Source organism: Vollenhovia emeryi, unplaced genomic scaffold, assembly GCF_000949405.1.
Source record: "Vollenhovia emeryi isolate VEMERY1.0 unplaced genomic scaffold, V.emery_V1.0 DF939237.1, whole genome shotgun sequence".
Lineage (NCBI taxonomy): Eukaryota > Metazoa > Arthropoda > Insecta > Hymenoptera > Formicidae > Vollenhovia > Vollenhovia emeryi.
The window spans coordinates 550731-570105 of NW_011967129.1; the positions used below are offsets into that span (position 1 = coordinate 550731).

The 19375-nt window shown below is 40.5% G+C and overlaps 2 protein-coding genes across 18 annotated transcripts in view; one reads left to right on the forward strand and one right to left on the reverse strand.

Moving 5' to 3' along the window:
* LOC105560209 (basement membrane-specific heparan sulfate proteoglycan core protein) overlaps positions 1-17142 on the forward strand; it is a 171536-nt gene extending 154394 nt beyond the window's left edge. For 12 of the 17 annotated variants that reach the window (XM_012009095.1, XM_012009098.1, XM_012009104.1 and 9 more), the window contains 23 exons: positions 189-630; positions 901-1197; positions 1728-1864; positions 1948-2128; positions 2351-2623; positions 2766-3320; positions 3613-4033; positions 4329-4545; positions 4627-4918; positions 5065-5325; positions 5663-5929; positions 6666-6854; positions 7543-7812; positions 8047-8198; positions 8315-8622; positions 8714-9180; positions 9462-9627; positions 11426-11819; positions 12130-12490; positions 12788-12989; positions 13098-13448; positions 13799-14271; positions 14409-14481. In XM_012009095.1, coding sequence (XP_011864485.1) covers positions 189-630; positions 901-1197; positions 1728-1864; positions 1948-2128; positions 2351-2623; positions 2766-3320; positions 3613-4033; positions 4329-4545; positions 4627-4918; positions 5065-5325; positions 5663-5929; positions 6666-6854; positions 7543-7812; positions 8047-8198; positions 8315-8622; positions 8714-9180; positions 9462-9627; positions 11426-11819; positions 12130-12490; positions 12788-12989; positions 13098-13448; positions 13799-14057 — 6462 coding nt within the window. In that variant the 3' untranslated portion in view covers positions 14058-14271; positions 14409-14481. Of the gene's footprint in view, positions 1-188; positions 631-900; positions 1198-1727; positions 1865-1947; positions 2129-2350; positions 2624-2765; positions 3321-3612; positions 4034-4328; positions 4546-4626; positions 4919-5064; positions 5326-5662; positions 5930-6665; positions 6855-7542; positions 7813-8046; positions 8199-8314; positions 8623-8713; positions 9181-9461; positions 9628-10135; positions 10940-11425; positions 11820-12129; positions 12491-12787; positions 12990-13097; positions 13449-13798; positions 14272-14408 lie in introns of those variants that run through there. The other 5 variants (XM_012009094.1, XM_012009097.1, XM_012009096.1 and 2 more) reach the window with 5 other exon arrangements.
* Positions 17143-17261: 119 nt separating this feature from the next.
* Positions 17262-19072, reverse strand: LOC105560211 (protein-S-isoprenylcysteine O-methyltransferase). The gene is made up of 3 exons (XM_012009110.1): positions 18549-19072; positions 17961-18440; positions 17262-17864 (listed from the first exon to the last, which is right to left on the reverse strand). Exons 1-3 carry the CDS (start codon positions 18744-18746, stop codon positions 17682-17684), a joined length of 861 nt encoding a protein of 286 aa, XP_011864500.1. The 5' UTR covers positions 18747-19072; the 3' UTR covers positions 17262-17681.
* Between the last annotated feature and the right edge of the window lie 303 nt (positions 19073-19375).

Below are 19375 nucleotides of genomic sequence, written 5' to 3' on the forward strand. Positions count from 1 at the left end.
GCAAAATATTTTTTAACCGTATAATTATTCGAATCGAATCCCTTCGCACGTGTTTAAATTGAACGCTGTTATACAATTTATCTTTTACTTTATTTTAAACGTGATGCAGCGAGCTCTATGTAATATAAATTAAATTGGAATACGAATATGTTTCGCAATTATAAAGGAGACGTGTATATCTTTCGCAGACCTATCACGTTCCGTTGAAAGAGCACGAATGGAGCCGACTGACCTCTGAAGGACCGCGCAGAGCTTCCAGGACGGACCTCATGATGGTGCTTTCCAATCTGGAGGCTATTTTGGTCCGCGCGTCCCACAGCGAGCGAATGACCGCAACATACATCAGCGACATCAGCATGGACACAGCCGTGGAGAATCAGGTCGGAAACCGACGAGCGACTCAGATCGAGGCTTGTCGTTGCCCGGCCGGCTACACGGGCACCTCCTGCGAGACCTGCGCCCGCGGTTATTACAGAGACACCAGCGACCGGACTGTCAGTTACTTGGGCGCGTGCAATCTCTGCCCGTGCAACAAGAACGAGGAGAGCTGCGAGATCAGCAGATCCGGTCATATCAAGTGCCATTGCCTGCCGGGTTACTCGGGACAGTATTGCCAAGACAGTGGTGTCGGTAAGCAGTTTCTTAGTATTTGAAATATTATATGCTGAATTGTATTAGCATTTCTGATCATTTTCGTTTGCGAATATGAATATGAGCTTGAAAAAGAAACGAGCGATAGATTATAGCGTAGAGAAATTAATTTAGGAAGTCAAGTTATCTAATGTGTTATGTTCAACTGACTTTCTGTGAACGCGAGAGCAGAATTCTTCTCGTGATTATCTTATAGTTAAGAAATGTCTTAAACTCGCCCAAGAATGGTAATAACGTCACGTTGGTCAGGTGAACTCATGGTAAGCCTAATGCCCATGAAAGGCGAAGTCGAGCCGTACTCCACGATCCAATTTACGTGCAACTATGACTATCCAGACATGTTTCACATCTATTTTAAATTGTCGTCGCTCGACGGATTTCCTGTAACTGCGCGGAGCGGCAAAATCGGCCCGATAGTGAAGACAGAGAAAGGAGCTGTCCGCACATGGTTCGTCCATATGAGACGTACTCCCTGCAACGTGGAATGTCACATCGTGAATTACCGTGGCAAAGAACTGGTCAGGATCGTGACTTCGATTACGCCAGGTTTGACGGACTACGTAGCGAGAGCTTTCGCATCTTGTCCGTCCATCGGTGACTCATGGCGAGGGAGAGCGCTCGGATCGTCATTTCGTAACCATGCCTGCGTTGTCGTCGGGTCTTCATCGTAGATCATCATCGTAGATCGTCACCAAGTCTGGTGAAGGCACTTCCTTGGATTGTAGTTGTTATCACAATTCCATAGTTTTTCTTTCGCAAGAGCAGTACGTGCGGGAAAGCTTGGCTTTGTTCTCTGGTACATGGCACTCAGTATCATGGGCGTCCTGTCGATGTGTACCGTAAAATGTGTGTACCGTAGCAATTAATACAAGTCATTCCTCGAAATAACCGTCATTGTAATGATGTCTCGTCAAAATGTGATGGTGGTTGCATTCCTGTGTCACGGACAAATGTCGCTTATTCATTGCAGTGTATTCGCAGATTTGCAAGATTCAGTAATCGTCCATGTAGAAAAAAGTGTGAAAGAAAATCATCGCGTTCGCTTTCAAAAAGTTTTCCTTTCATTTCCCTGACAGTTGAAGAACCGCATACCACTACGCCGAGTCCAGTATCTCCACCGAGGATCATAGTTTACATACAGGAGCCGGAATTCCAGATCGTCCACACTGGAAATACCGTCCGATATCATTGCACAGGCAGATCGAGAGATAGCGTAAGTCTTTCATTGACTTTTGATTTATAAAATCTTTTTATGGACGTAATTACAAGCCATCCTTTATTTATGGTTGAAAATAGGAGTCGGTACACATCAGATGGGAGAAAGAAGGTGGCCAATTACCGCCTGACAGAAGCGTAGATGACTCGTACGGATTGTTGGTCATTAGAGACGTGAAGGTATCTGACAGCGGTATATACGTCTGCCAAGTGAGCGATGGAATAAATATCGGGTATAAGAAAGTCTCGCTGACTGTTGGAGGTATGTTTAATTGTAATTGCATAGAGTTCAATGTAATCTCGTATTCTTCGGCATTATGGGTTGGAGAATAGATTAACAAATCAACATTGCGTATTTAATTCTTACACATTGTACTATTGGACGCAGCATTTCCAAAGCACTTGCTGGAAATACCAGGTACAAATCGTAACCGTGTCAAGTTGTTCGCGAAACAGAGTGTAATTTTACATATCCTTCTTTAAGGAGCCAGTCCGGTGGAGCCTAAAGCCGTTATTAGTCCATCGTATCAGCAAGTGAGGGAAGGCGAACCGGTTGAGTTCCGCTGCGAAGCCACTGGTAATCCGCCACCCCAATTGGACTGGATGCGAGTGCACGGAAGCATGAGTCCAGAGGCGACATTCTACAACGGCGTGTGGAGTCTTCCAGCCGCATCGAAGAACGACGCAGCCGAGTACAAATGTGTCGCTAGGAACAACGTCGGCACAGACGAGAAGACGACGATCTTATACGTTCAAGGTACAGTCAAAATATTGATGTATCTCAAAACTATTTTACAGAGTTATTTTTAAACGCTAACGCTAATTTAATAATATGAAACGGAAACCTACGGCTTACGCACGCATGCCTTGTTCTTGAAGTTATTTGTTTTGTGTTACAGACAATCCTAACAAACCGCCGCCTCAAGGCTTGCCGCCGACCATAACTCCGTCCGAGTGGTCCGGAACCAGCGAAGATGTCGTCAGACTGGTTTGCACGCCGTCTCAACATGCAAACGTCACCTGGACGAGGTCCGGCGGATTGCCGCTGCCTTATACCGCCAGTCAGCGCGACGGGGTCTTAACGATCATCAATCCCACCTCCAGCGATTCCGGCATATACGTGTGCACCGCGACGAGCGTTCGTGGAACGGAGACGAGCACCACCGCTAGGATTACGATTACGTCCCACAGAGAACCACCGACGATCAAGGTCAGGCCGGAACGGCAAGAAGTGTCACAGGGCACAGTGGCAGAGGTGCGATGCATTACCAGCGGAGAGCCAGGTCTACAGGTGAAATGGAGCAAGTACACGGAAACGATGAGTCCTCGTGTCCAGCAAGTAGGGGACACGCTCAGGATTATTAATGTCCAGATCTCCGACCGTGGAGTGTACATCTGCCGGGTTGGCAGCCCCACGGGCAGTTACGAGGCCAGTGCCATCATCGAAGTTGAACGTAAGCTCGTAATGTGACACTAAAAAGAAAAACTCGCCTCCGAATTTTCTATATATTGGTCATTCTTATTCGGATGACACTCAAAGCAAAAAAGCATTTTAAAATATTTGGACAAAATAAATTTTTATTCTCACAATTGCACGAAAACTCAAGCGCGATATCAATCGAGAAAGAATACACATTCATAGATAATGCAATCGGCAACTGATTTCTCGTAATAGAAATTCATTTTTATTCCAATCCCTCTTTATTATTTCAAATTCTGCAAAAGCGAATCATCTGTTTATTGCAGCTCGCGAGGCTCCAATTTTAGAGCTGTATCCACAAGATGTACAAACGGTCATCCTCGGCGGTTCCGCTGATCTTCAATGTCGCGCGAAGGCCGGCTTCCCGGTACCCGAATTGCAATGGTCCCGCCAAGACAATCGACCATTCGCTTCCAACGTCGAGCAGCTTCCTGGCGGACTTCTCAGACTGTCGAACATCACGGCGAACGACGGCGGTGCTTACATCTGTTCCGCGTCAAACGAAGTCGGCTCGACGTCGGTCATCGCGCACATCGAGGTGCAGTCCATGCCTGTGATCACCATCACTCCGAAACATGGTATCTTGACTGTTAAACGTGGAAGTCGAGTCCGTTTAATGTGCAGCGCGAGCGGTCATCCGCAACCCAATGTAGCTTGGAGCAAACACATGAACGGAATAACTATACAGTAAGTTAACTTTATTATCGTTGCGCGATGTTGTAGACCTGCTAGAATTATCGTAACAACTGTAGAAATTAATTTGCAATTATTTTAACAAGTAAATTTAAAAGTAAAACCCTACATTATTAAAATATAAATTCTGTAAGGTCTGAGCAGTGGAAAAATTTTATTGCGCTATACGTAAATTATGGCGTTACATGTTTAAAAATTAAATCTGAACTACAGTTGACTTGATTCCAACAATTAGAATTATTGTTTTAAGTGTTACATAATAATTTCATGATATTGTCATGATTTACAGTGAGTATAGCAGAACAGCGGCTACTCCCTTGAGCGCCGTTTACGAAATATTCTCCGTATCATCCGACGACGAAGGCTCCTACACTTGCCAAGCCACGAACCCCGTAGGAATAGCCGAAGAGCGTGTCCAGATCCGCATCGAGGACGACGATGATGTGCCATGCACTGGCGACAGAGGCGATATTCCGTGCGACGATCGACAGCAGCCGCAACCTGATGTGTGTATTACAATTCTGTTGCCGTACCTTTAATGTGTGATACACAATAGGGATATGTTTTTGATAAAAACTGATTTGCAGAGAGACCCGAACCAAACAGGAGGAGGCGTACTGATTCCCAAAGACTACTTGAGAATTCCGAACGGCGGCAAAGTGGAGATGCGTTGTCAGGTCTTTGGCCCGGATGGAGCCCACATCTATCTAGATTGGAAGAGAAGCGATCATCGCTCCCTTCCGGAAGGCAGCACGGTGCTCAATGGAGTACTCAGTATTCCGACCGTTGACACGAACGCGGCCGGAGAATACATCTGCTTGGGCTTGGATCCTGCCGGCGCCGTACTCTTCCGAGCGAAATCTCATCTTGAAATTATATGTGAGTGACACAAACGAAATGCATTAAATTAATTATAGAACTACAAGATTTAAATTTACAAAATAAATTTGAGAGTAACAGCTTTTCCTCGACAGTTTCCTTAACGGGAACTGCATTAACTTTTTTTGTTCGATTTCTTTTTCTAGCTCCGCCGAGAATCGAATTAAATCCAACACGTCAAACAGTGGGACCTGGAGAAAATCCATCCATAATTTGCACCGCCACAGGAGACGAACCCCTACATATTGAGTGGGAGGCTATAGGTCGCCCGTTGCCATATTCTGTATCGCACAACGGCGGCATCCTGCAATTCCATGGTATCACCTATTCCGACGCTGGCAAATATGTGTGCAAAGCAACGAATGCAGCAGGAACGGCGGACGCGGTAGCAGAAGTTTTAGTCAATGGTTGGTTGATAAGTAATTAAATTTTTTTTAATTTGCAGTATATAAAATCTTCCATTTCCTTTTAAGTATAATAACATTTGGACATTCAAAAAAATATTCAAAATTCATTGAAAGAAAAATGTAAGGAAGGAATATATGTATAATGCAATTACATGTTTTATGTTTTTTTTGTACATTAGGCATCTTGTGTATAAAAAATATAAATTTTTGCGTAATAAAGTGCAATGTGATTTCTTAGTATTTGCTAAAACAATATAAGTATCCGTCATGTATAATGCACTATGTGTTTAATAAATATTTGGGACCCGGAAAGCTAATTGACATTCACGATTTGCAGAACATTCTTACGATAATGCAAGGATCCGCGCTGAACAAAGAGATGTGGTAACTTACGCCGGCAATTCCGTGCGCTTACGTTGCGAGATGCGCGAACGTGCGATGATCCATTGGAGCCGAGATGGGCAACCCTTGCCGGCCAACGCGCGAATCGGAGAAGATTACTTAGAGCTGGTGCAAGTGAAACCGGAGGATAGCGGAAAATACATCTGCCAGGTCCACACGAGCCGCGGCGTATCCAGCGATTATATTAATTTCAATGTTTCTCGTAAGTTTCGCCTTTCTTTTCACTAAGTCCCGGTCGTTTCAGCATCACTTCATAGATTTTTGCTTTCATCCGAATGCATCTATTGAAGATCGCAGTACACACGCTGAAGGAGTGTTTCGCCTGTTAAGAAATCTTAATTTTTGCCTTTAATCCTTTCGGGATGTTGCAATCTACAAATGAGAAATGTTGCCATTACTCCGACATTAATCCCGAGAGGGTTAATTCACAAACTGCTTTTTTTTACAAAATACTTTGCTATTCTTGAGTGATTTTTCACCGAAGGACATTTTAGACTGGTCCATCTGAAGATTTCAACTTCTCATTTGGAACACGACCGGTATAAAACTGCCGATTCCACGTTTGTCTTAAGAAAAGAAATAATCAGCACATAACTTACTTATATCGAAACTTTTAATGGATAAATGATGATACAAATATCCAAGTAATTGAGAGACTAAAAATATTAAGTCGGTTTTTTAATACTAATCCAACGCATCACTCACGTATCACTAACAAGCGCGCAGCAGATTGCTCTCAAGCAACACAAATAGCAAAAGACATCATGGATACATTAGAGAAGTGTCCAATATTCTTTCCGAAGTTTCTTGAACTTTTTGTATTGTTTGAGCTGTTAACGAGATCATACATAAATATATATATTTATTTATTACAAACGTGGTTTCATGAACGTCTTCACAAGTTCAGGTTTTTTTACAAGACTCGCGTTATGATTTAGTAGTTAATTTGCTTGCGGATTGCATGCCAGTGTACCGATCGCAGTGCAGGCACTGGGAGTATCAATGCAGAAGCCTACAATGCATTCCGATGGAAAACTTTTGCGACGGCTATGTTCAGTGCAACGACGGTACTGACGAACGCTTCTGCCGCAACGCGCGCTATCGCCAATATCTTCAGAGACGACGCGGTTTGTTTTGAGATATATGTGTGTCGTGTGACGTCCCGTAGTTCTCCTACTTGTAGTGAACTGTCCTTTATATTCTTGCTTACTGTACGAGTCTATGAGGTAAGGATACGGATTAGGGTGGAAGTTTCTTGGCCGAGACCAGACTCGGGTAATGATAGACAAGCGAAATAAGATCCTAAAGTGTTTCCGGCCAGTTATCGTTTTTTGAAACGCAAAAATTCGGCGCGAAAAAAGTGCACGCCACCCGTATCCCATCCTTGTCAGCAGCATATACAATTATGTGTAAATCAACATATACTTAAGACCTCTGAGACCCTAGTTCGAAGCTACTTTTCGCTAGAACTCTTGTACCAAATAGATCTTTATATAATTCTTTTGCATCTCCAAGTGTGCTAATATTACTTCAACGGGGAAAAATTTTTTCTATGTACATTCTCTGCGATCTTATTTTTCTATTTACTCAATTTTTTCACAACAAATTTCAAGCGTGGTAAAACGAACTCAGGTACATCGGATACATCGAATAGATCACTGCGGCCCGATCTCGCGGTTTATTTTAGAAATCAAGCGAAGATTATAATTTCTTCGCGACGATGTGCAGAACAGAATATATATATATATATATATATATTTTCCCAATTTGACAGTCAGTCTTAACGTGTGGCCAATATGTATAATTCGATTCTAGCTGCTGCGGTGCCTTCAATAAGCATCGAGGTGTCCCAAGATCCAATAAACATCGGCGATACGGTCGACATACATTGCACATACGCTGGAACACGCAGTCCACGTTATCGTTGGACGAGACCGAATCACGTCAGCCTGCCAATAAATGCTCAAGAGTACGGCAATATCTTGAGATTAACTAATGTAGCCGTTAGCGACAGCGGGCCCTACAGGTGCATAGTAGACACGCCCGAAGGTGTACTCGAAAAGGACTTCAATCTGATCGTCCACGGTAATTAACAGACATATAACAAATAACGATAGATATATATACAGCAAATACATAGATAAAGTATTCACATAGAATATTACATCCATGCGTATATAAAAATATTTTCTATAAAATATCTCTTTTTTTTTGTCAATGCTTACTCAAATTGCATACGTTTTATGTAAGTATAAAGCCGGCGAACAATTAAGTTTATCGCAAAAATATTTGTGGACAAAGGATTTTACGACTTTCCAGGTGGAATCCTCGATGAACCAGCGATTGAAACGAAATTCGCGCCATATGGGTCACGTCTGGAGATGGATTGCCGTCTGGATCTCGATCCGCCAATACAGTTCCAGTGGAGTAAGCTTGGTGGACTTCTGCCACGTGATAACCATATTTCTGAGGTACATAAAATTCACGCTTATTATTTCTATCAAATCAGCTCTTGTATAATAGTTACATAGCTTAATGAAATATTGCGTGCTATTCGATAATTTGATATATATTTTTTATTTTGCAGAACAAATTAAAGTTGAGTAATGTAAAAGCCGAAGACGCTGGAACATACATTTGCGTAGGAAATAATGGAGAAACACGTGTCGAGGTGCCTACGGTGCTGGTTGTAACAGGAGTCGTGCCTAATTTTAGTCAGGCACCCGAAAGCTACATCGCTTTCCCGCCACTACCCGATTCCTATCTTAAGTTCAACATCGAAATCTCTTTCAAACCAGAAAGTTACGACGGCATTTTATTATACAACGACGAGTCAGGCCAGGGCAGTGGCGACTTTATCATGCTGTCTCTAAATAATGGATACCCGCAATTCAAGTAAGTAAAAGATCTTGTGAAATACGCACGTGCACACAAGTGCCGCATGTTATTCTAAACGCGCGTATTAACACCACGAATTACTTAATAGATTCGATCTCGGCTCCGGAATAGCTGTTATTAGCGCGAATAACTCTGTTATTCTGAGCGAGTGGAACACCATCAAGATCCAACGCAATCGAAAGGAGGGTACGATGCTGGTGAACGGCAAGGGCCCTTACAAGGTGCTCGCTTCGGGCAGACGCCAAGGTCTCGACCTCAAAGAGCCCCTTTACATCGGCGGAGTGCCCAGCGGCGGCACAATCAACCCACAGGCTGGGGCGAACACAGGTTTCGTCGGATGCATCAGCCGACTAGTCCTCGGGGAGAAACAGGTCGATCTGATCGGCGATCAGACCGAGAGCGCGGGCATCACGACCTGCGAGACCTGCGCCGAGAATCCCTGCAACAATGGTGGTGTATGTCAGGAAGCGGCCACAAAGAACGGCTACACATGCCTGTGCCGAGACGGTTTCAGCGGCAAGCACTGCGACAACGTCGGGCAATCCTGTTACCCAGGTATTTTATATAATTTGACATTTTAATTTATACTTTTGTCCTTGTTATAGATACAGTGATATCTGTCAGTTTTAATTACCGTCTATTTTGTAATACTTATAATTATACATTTACTGACCTTAAGATTAAGAATAAATTCATTTATTAATTCTTACATCTAAAATTAATTGCGTGCATAACACGCGTAGGCTTCCTATTTCTAAAAGTAAAAAGCTTCAATATTTTATTCGTCCAATTTAAAGTCTCGAAGCACTCATATTAAACGAATTGAATAATGTCAGGTGCTTGCGGAGAAGGTAAATGCGTCGACAAAGAAGTCGGCTTCGATTGTTATTGCCCGATCGGGAAGACAGGATCAAGATGTGAACATTCGGTGAACATCTACGACCCGGCTTTCCATAATGATAGAGCTTTCATCGCTCACGAGACTCCAAAGGCTCTTAGACGGTGAGTACCGCCGCCCCATCTAACGCACGTGCATGAACTATTTCTTAATGAATTGCATTGTTAGTCAATGTTAGAAATGCACATAATAGAACATATTATCATAGATTGCGTCTCATATATCTATTTTATTTTGATTTTTCTGAAGTAATCGTTTTTACATAGTTCACCCGTGAAAAATGAGTGAATAAAACAAAAGAAATAATACATTCTGCAAAATTATTATTTTTAATATTGTAAATTAGGAAGGTACCGAATGTAAGTGTAAAAAAAAGAATGGTTAGAAATGAATTTTAATTAATAAACTTCGTGCCCTTGTTTGAGAGAAATCTTCGAAACACGAAAAGTTCTATATAGGATTGTTATAAATGTAAAGATAAATATTATAGAAATGTATCTTCACGCCTTTGACGAACTAACAGACTCAATTATAATTGGAATATAGGTACTAATCTCATTGCCAGTGCACATGAGCATCCTCAAGCATCCTAATTACTAAAATTCTTTTCAGGGAAAGAGAGAGTTCGACCACTACACACAGTCGATCACGATTACGCAACGCACAAGTTAGGAACCCACGATCAAGGCCACATCACCACAATAATTTGCACCACACAAAACATTAGCTAGACCTAGCACCAATTTTACGCACTTAGAGAATCATTACTTATCCAATCACAGCAATAATGAACTTCTCCTTCCGCAGATGTAATAAATCACCATGCATAATGAACTACTTAAAGTTTTCAAGATACGTTTATGTCGAAGAAACGTATCTTTTACGTAATTTTTCACTGCCTTTTTCTTTCTTTATTTGACACGCGATGGTTGTATAGGGGGGAAAAAAAAGAATAAGCAATGAGTTCTTAACAGGTACTTTGTGCAACGAGCCTGCATAGTGCGTAGTTCCTTGTAATGGACATCACGGTGCTGTAATGTTAGAACAACAGTCAATTTACGAATTAGTAATTAATATGTTTTGTACAGCTTCTTAATTAATACACTTAACGCGTTACTTTAGTCATTATTAATTATTAAAAGTAATACGTGAAGTCACTGCCAAATCAGTCGCATTTAACAGTTAGTCCCCACTCAAGCTTAGAAAACGTCAAAGTCATAGCATCCACATACGTGTATATGACAGTTATATATGACAGCATATGTAAAATGTTTGTACTTATATATCTAAGAATCTATATATATATAAATATTAAAAGAAAAAGATATTTCACGTACGAGTGATCGTTTATATACTCAGCGAACTCATGCTATACGAATAAATATTTTTCAAGCAAATAAACAGAATTTAATATAAGTTACATACTTTAGTTTAAGTCAATGTTTCATACGATTTCATCACCTTGCATGTCGTAAAATGCTAAAAAGATATAAGACGAAGAGGTAAGTTTTAAGACAAAAACATTACTCATATATTTGTTTTGATAGCGTTGCTTAATTAAATGAGCTTCTCGTATATTTTCCCGTACACATGTGTATATGTAAACCTTTCGTTTCCCACGTTCTTCTCAACCCTTTTGCACGCGTGCAAGTTATAACGCACTTAGTTGCCACTAAACTAATTCTAATTAGCTTTTTTTTCATGCAAAGTATAAGACAAAGAAATACGAGACATTCTCATACAAATATTTTACGCATAAGAAAGATAAAATGTAAAAGTGTGCAGATTGAGTTTTATAAAAGTAAACTAGACGATGAATTAACACGCCACATACGTAGCTTCAAATCTTCTGACAATGTAAAATAATACGATTTCTTTATTTGTCCCATGCCGACTTTTTAGGCTTAAGGTAGCCATGAGTTTTAAACCTGCGGACACTGGGGACGGGATCTTGATGTATAGCTCTCACAGTGACGAGGGCCTCGGGGATTTTGCAGCGCTCGTAATAAAGGACAGACACGTCGAGTTTCGCTTCGATATCGGCTCCGGATTAACGACAGTACAATCGCCGTACGTCGTACAACCCGATGTATGGACGTCCATCGTGGTGAATCGAGATTTCAAGGATGCGAAATTGTCGGTGAACAGGGAACCGTTTGTGGAAGGCAAGTCACTCGGGGCTGCGAGAACCATGAATCTGAATACGCCTCTTTACATCGGAGGGGTAGATCACAGAAGGATTACGATCAATCGGAACGTCGGTGTCGATCGCAGCTTCCGTGGTTGCATAAGCCAAGTAAGCAACATTATTAATTTTATACGACACATGTACAAGACTTAACAATTATTTAATAACAAATTTTCCATAAAATTTAGGAGCAGTTAGCATTTTTATTAGCGTAAACAAAGTAAGAGGCTTCTTTTATTTTGATATTCGACACTTACTATAATATCTCGTTGTTTTAACTAATCAAATCAAAGAGAACTAAATCTCTGTGAAATCTTTTAAAATTTATAAAGAACAACGTATTATAATAATTAAAAATTCCATCGCGATAAAGGAGGAGAAACTCCATTTAATGGATATTTGTTGATTTATGTTACAGCTCGAGGTTTCGTCGGTCAGTTTGGACATAGTGAAGTCATCGATCGACGCGGCCAACATCGAGGATTGTTCAGAACCTCATCCAAATTGGACGATCCATACCACTCCGGCGTCCACGCAGCCACCAACAACATCGTACGACCCTTGTGCATCGAATCCTTGCATCCACGGCCAGTGTCAAAGTCTAAGCGATGACTATTCGTGTGTATGCGAATACGGATACGCGGGCCGGAACTGCGAGAAGATGCAGAAGCAATGCGAATTTCTCACCCCGTGTAGAAACGGCGGTACCTGCACGGATCTCCATGAGTCTTACAAGTGCGATTGTCGCCTCGGTTACAACGGGCAAAATTGCGAAAAGCGTGAGTGCAAAGTGTACATACTATTCATATCTAAATTACAATCTACTGTGTAGACAAAAATTATTTCTCGCGACGTTTACATAGACACGTTTAGACACATTTCAAATAATATAATAATTAAAAAATATTTAAATATGTGTAATCATACATATTATATGATAATATGTATATTATATATTAAATATTAAAGATATATACTTTAGAGAGAGAGAGAGAGAGACATAATAATTTAAAGATATAAATTAATAAATTAATGAACGATTTAATTGCGAGTAATATGATTATATATATTTGCAGTGGCAGAGATAACGTATGATGTTGCCTTCAGAGGAGATGGTTGGCTAGAACTAGACAGATCTGTCATGACGCACGAAGAAGAGCGTGAGGTTTTAGGTCTCGAGATCAGCACTAATAAAAGCCACGGACTGATCATGTGGCACGGTCAAACACCGAATGATCTAAATCCCGATGATTACATTGCTGTTGCTGTAGTAGATGGGTAAGCGATATACACGCAGTATAAGATAAAATTATCCTGCTGTTCTTGTCTTAAGATATTGATGAATCTTTGAACAGTAATATCATTTTGTGGGTTTTTTTTTGGCAGGTACGTGGAGTATCAATACAACTTGGGCTCTGGTCCCGCTGTGATTCGCGTTACTGCCCAGCGCGTGGATGATGGGGAACGACACAGGATAATCCTGAAACGTCAAGGAAGCGACGGCAGCATCGAATTAAACGGCGAGCACACCGAGAGCGGTGTCAGCGACGGGCTTCAGCAGATCCTGAGCGCGAGGGGTAGCGTTTACTTGGGCGGCTTACCGGACTACGCGATGACTTACGGCAGATATCACGACGGATTCTCCGGTTGCATTTACACACTGGAGGTGCAGGACTCAGGGGCTATCGATATCGGCGAAAAGGCCATCAGAGGAGTAAACGTTTCACCGTGCACCAGGTAAATACTTTGCGATTTTAAGAAGAATCCTTTCTCCAAGTCTGCAATTTCGCGGTACCTGTCATGTTAAGCCGCTTCAACCGTGTGAGGTCGATTCTTTCTCTCACGGATCTTCAGATTTTTTCATTAATAAATTTTTTAAGACTTAAATTATATTAACAAACTTGATTACTTGATTCAACAAACGGCGCAATGTCTTTACAAGTATACGATCTTCAATTACTTCGAGCCGGTAATCTAATGAATTGTAGGAATTAATCGAACAATATTGACTGTTAAAATAACTATGTACGGTAAGATAATGTCTGAAATGATTAATCTCATTGGATATTTCCTCGCATGCTGCTCAGAGTAAGATGGATACCGTCTTCGCTGGTGTTCACGGATGCGGATGCGGACACATTCGATGATTTCGTACCACCGCCGCCGGTGAACATTATTCACCCAAAACCCGCGTCCAATCTCGCCGCGTACGACATGACAAGTTACTCGTTATTAATTCTACTTCAAAATCTCATCGCTTTGACTAGGGATATTAAGGAGCAAAGTGTACTTTTCACATTGTTATGCGTAGACGCAGTTAACGTTCTCAACGGCTTGTTGAGCTAAATAAGTAGAACATTAGCGAGCTCACTTGTCGGGGATACACATTTGCCTTTAGACCAAATCGTTATTCAATCGTTATCAGGTCGGGCTACGAATGTACAGTACTTCAAAGGGCGTGTGTATTTCTGCGAGTTCTTGCATACGATTGTACAGTTAATAAATTTGTAAATTATTTAATGCTTAACACACCGACGGAGATAACACGGCGAAAACTACGGTATGTCACTTCTCCAGCCTTCCAGACTTTCTTCCGTTACAAATACTCGATGTTCAATTATTACTTCGTATGACATTATGTATGTAACTTGTCACTAAATATCTGTCAATCTTACGTGGCTCTTTTTCATTTTACAGTGATCGAACTGATAGACTTCCCACACGTGGTGACCTCGAGAGATACTGAAGAGAAAATCTGCATTTGCATCTTGAAGAATGTACCGTGAATGTACCATTGACGAGCGATATTGTTAATGTGAATGCCGCGTTTAAATACAAATATATACGTTAAATTTTTCATACATACCTAATATTTTGAGGAGGACGCTAGAAGTATAAAGGATCAAAAGCAAATCTGTTGTTACAGCTAATCAAACGTTGTCAGAACATTGTGTAACATAAAGGTGCAACTTTTCGATTTGGTTTGACGGGACATCCTGTATATGCGCAAAAATCGAAAAGTGAAACGTATTTAAAATACATGTATTTCTTTAATGATTCATTATGAACGACTTGAGGTAACATGTGAAAGATACGAAAGTAACTATTGCTAAGCGAGCAACAGAACAATTTTATATCCATAGATATACAGAGTCTACCTGCACTAATATATTGCTATCGATATTTTATAATTAAAATAACTATAACGTTTTATACCGCTTTATTTGTACAAAAAGAGATAGATACATTCAATTCGCAAATAACGAATCGTTATTTTAAAAGCGACAGAAAATTTATGCATCATTGTCATCTACAATCCATCACTCACTATCAGTTGCAATGTAAATACGGACGTAGCGATTAAGCTTCTCAATTATCATGTCTTTCCCCGTCTCTCCTTAGGTCTGTTTCTTATAATCAAGCTTTGCGGTATCTTATTTTTGCGAATCAGCTGGACGACTTCGAGCAGCTGATACGGTGACTGATACGAGAGGAAAGATGAAGTTGACGATAAAGTACATAGTTATATAATTTTTCACTGCCATGTGCTGAGTTATTCATATTTAAAATATGACAAGGTCCTGCGCCGTAGAAGGGACAGATATTATTCACTGGCGTATGAGTGTAATCAAAGCTTTAAGACTTTGATATATCTCCCATTATATTACCGAAAAGACAATAAATTCTCGTCATAGCCAATGCCATTTCATTGGAGAAACGATAAACGACTTTTTAACGATGTTAGATATTGCATTTTTGCACGTTGAAAAGAGAATGCACATTTGTATATTTATAATGCGAAACACATAAGTTTTACGGACATTACTCTCCCCCCCCCCCCCCCCATTGACGTCGGCTATTAATCTCTGAAAAGCAAGATCCTTGAAGCAAAACGCGTACATCAATAATCAAAGAGAGTTGATGAACTGTTGATTCTTCGAATCCAGATTGCACTCATACCATGATGAATACTTATCATTTATCGTATACATATACATATGTAGGTGCTTAAATGTGATTTTTAATACGAGGGAATAACAGGTGAATTAATCAAGGATTGATAAACAAATGATGAATGAGTAACTGACAGCATCATCGAACGTACGTACGTTTTTTTATTAAACAAATTTTAATCAGTCTGCGTGATATATGAAACGAAGAAAGTTACGTATGAGAGAGAGCGGTAGGCATAAGGATGGCATAAAAGAATCGTGTGTGTTGCTACATATATAAAATTTATATCAAATAGATTACGAGAGATTCGCGTATAAAGTAAACAGTAATTAGCACTCTCTATATTCGAGACCTTGTGAAAGTAAAACGTACAATTCGATAATAATAATAATTGTTCGGCCATCAAGATATATCGTATATCTGCACACGTAGATTATTCCAGATATCGGTTCAAGTGCAATATCTGCAATAAAGCAATTACTTTACTATATTTTCAAACGATTGAAACAATTAATTTTAGTCTTTCCAAGCCACTGGACTATATTAGATATAGTTGTAGACACAATGTTTTCATATCGGTAAAACTTCTCGGATAATTAACCGTCGATTAAATACGTTTTCCGTGTGTCTATTTTATAAGTTTACATGATAAAAATTAGACTATATTCATAGTATAATTATTACAAATATACGAGAGAAATTTGCAGCCAATGCATTCTTCTGAACCTTTTTTTGTTCTTCACATTTTCTCATTAATATTTACTTCGTCAAGAAGTATTGTTTAAATTGTACAAAATGCTATATTTTTCAATGATCTTTACATATAACGTACCGCAGTATGTGCGCTATCGATATATAATGTTTCGTTAGTATGTTCTTTACGGTATATAATCAGATTAATCAGCCAAACCATTGCGCGCGACGAAAGGGAAAAGTATCACTGAACGAGATTCTACAGATTGCCTTTAGATATTATTTGAGGAATGAGATACCGAGATAATGTATCATAGCCCCCGTGGAATTTTCTACGATCGCTACGATTCTATTATAACACTGTAAATGATCATGTACAGAAGAAACCGATGCATATACCTGTATATTATATTCTAACACACTTCAACCGTACACTCCGACATCGAATGAACGCTTTTGGATGTTCATGCAAACGTTAGTTACATAATACTGTAATATGTACGTATATTGCATTATATGTACAGGGTGCAATCACAAATATTCCGGTCTGAAATGCCTTCTTCACGCAATTGCGGCGCTCGGATGAATAATGTCAGTGGCATCCTAATTAGAACACTTCAATTAGCAGCGATATTTCAGGTGGTAATAGCTAATATTGCTCCGCCCTGTATATAAAATCACTACTGAAAGTATCTACCGTAATACATAAACATAAATGTAGTCTATTGTTACATAATAATTCTTCAAAGAAAATGAGACAATAAATTATAATTTTGCTAACAAACTATATATTGCCATTACTCTAGTGAAATTGGAATTTCTCCATCCACGAAATTTCCAATTTCTACTTTAGGTCAAGCTTAGTCCTAACGGGAATCTGCAGGAAATACACAAGAGCGAGAATCGTGTTAGTAAAAATTTATTTACATGGCTTTACAAAATTCATTTATTACTATTCTTTTATTTCATATACTAGCATATACATTGTAATTGTTAAGTAACAACTGTTACGCTAAACCTGAGCTATCCATGCTTCTCTAAGAATGTTGAAAAAATATAATTTACTAGACAAGTAAATGTGTAAATTGGCATTAAGTATACATATGTACAATAACTATATATCACAATTAAAATTACTTAAGTATTGAAGACAAAACGGGTCGGTGATGATTCACTCTTTTTTTTTCAAAATTATGTATACGCGAAAAGCTCTAAATTTTCCTACCTATGCTTATCTAATTGTTTTCTACGAACATATAAAAATGTTGCTTTTTATTTGTCAGAGGCGGATCCTACAAAACGGGACTACAACACTGTAGGGTGCTATGAGTTAATCTTATATCCAGAAATGAATGGAAGCCCTGTACCTACTCTTTCTTGATACTTGACGTAGTCGTCGCCAAAGAAATTCAATAATGTTATTTCTTCAATCAGAATGCGATCGTGGAAAAAACTCCACGACATCAGCGCGTACGCAAAAAGGCATAGTGGGTTCTGAAGTATTAGCTGCAACAAGAATTTGTGAAACGTCATTTGGCAATGCGACAAAAGTGCGGGGGACCAAGTGCCCGCTTGTTAAGAGGAGAATTCGTGATATTCCACCTGCGTGCCTATCGACCAGTAGAACCACCCCACGTAACTGGGATGCCTGCAGAGATTGTACACGCCGTGCGTGACGAGCTCGTGATTGTCGCTCTTCTCGCTTTGCACGACATGATTAAAATTGTGCTTCGCAGTGCACATCGCCAGCTTCCTCAACATCTCGCCGGAAATGCAGAGCATCAGGCCGAGGTAGGACACGACGGAGGGCATTTTCATCCCGTTGAAATAATGCCTCTCTATGAGAAACTCTATCCAACTGAGGCACGCCGCTATCCCGTACGCTACGCTATGATTGAGGATGAAACTGTCGATTGACAGCATAGCTGGATTTGTCCATGCTATGGCTAGAAATTCCGAATAATGGAAACTCGCCAACACCGTCCAATAGATACCAAACAACTGCCATGACGGTGGAGCATTAATTGATACCAGTATACCAATCCCAAATACATATCCAAGAAACAATGCTCTGACGGCTACCTGCAGAGAGAAGGAAAAAAAAGAGGAAATACCGTCGGTATAATAAATCAGTGTGTGAAATCACGTGTAACATTCAAGACACGATGTAATATGGATAGTGCGACTTACTTGATAAGCAAAACCGCGAAGTGCCAGCAACGCGAGTACATTGATCGAAACGTATTGCACGGCATGTAGCGACCAAATATTCGTAAAGTACGCGGCATAAATATTGAATCCTAACCTGCACTGCAGCTCAGGAGAGAGCGAGATTAAAGCCGCCGCGATAAAACAGAATAAGCTGACGGCTCCATCGCGACACAGCATCTTTCAGATTTCCTTTACGTGAGACTCTATCCTCGGCGCGACAAATAATAGTCACGATAAACAATTTGACATATCTGACCCGTCGACGAATCCTCGATTGCTCGCAGCTTCATTTACTTCTCGCGCATTCTTTACAGGAGTTTCAATTTTGCGCTCTTCACCGGCAGCAGTACGCGGTCTCGCGGCCGGGTCGGTTGCGAGAAAGAAGAAATCAAATTTGTTTCAAGAAAGCAACGCAAGTGAAATCAATCAAAACTTATCGAACCGCCCTGGAGGTCCAACGTCCAAACACTCCAAACTATAAACCCCCCCCCCCCCCATACCAAGTGGAGACTTTTTTATCGGCAGTGCTTGAAAATGGATGAAGCAGAATAGTTCCAAAAATGGAAAAGGCATAAAGCGCTGGTATCAGTCGAGCGAAAACGGTAAACAGGGGGTGCTTTCGCGACTTAGATCAAAATAATCCGGATCAAAATGATCCGTGCTACGATTGGTCAAATTTGAAATTTCGTAGCGTCACATTGAAATTTTATTCAATGAAATTCCAGATTCGACCAATCGTAGCACGGAACATTTTGACCTACGTCGCGAAAGCACCCCAGGTTTCTCCCTGTATGTACTTAATGGGA

Excerpts from the sequence above, each read along its gene's own strand:
- LOC105560211 (XM_012009110.1), bottom strand. The coding sequence starts at position 18,746 with ATGCTGTGTCGCGATGGAGCCGTCAGCTTATTCTGTTTTATCGCGGCG. Across the intron at positions 18,441-18,548 it reads TTCGCGGTTTTGCTTATCAA|GTAGCCGTCAGAGCATTGTT; the intron begins GTAAGTCGCACT and ends TTCTCTCTGCAG. Across the intron at positions 17,865-17,960 it reads ACTGGTCGATAGGCACGCAG|CTAATACTTCAGAACCCACT; the intron begins GTGGAATATCAC and ends TTCTTGTTGCAG.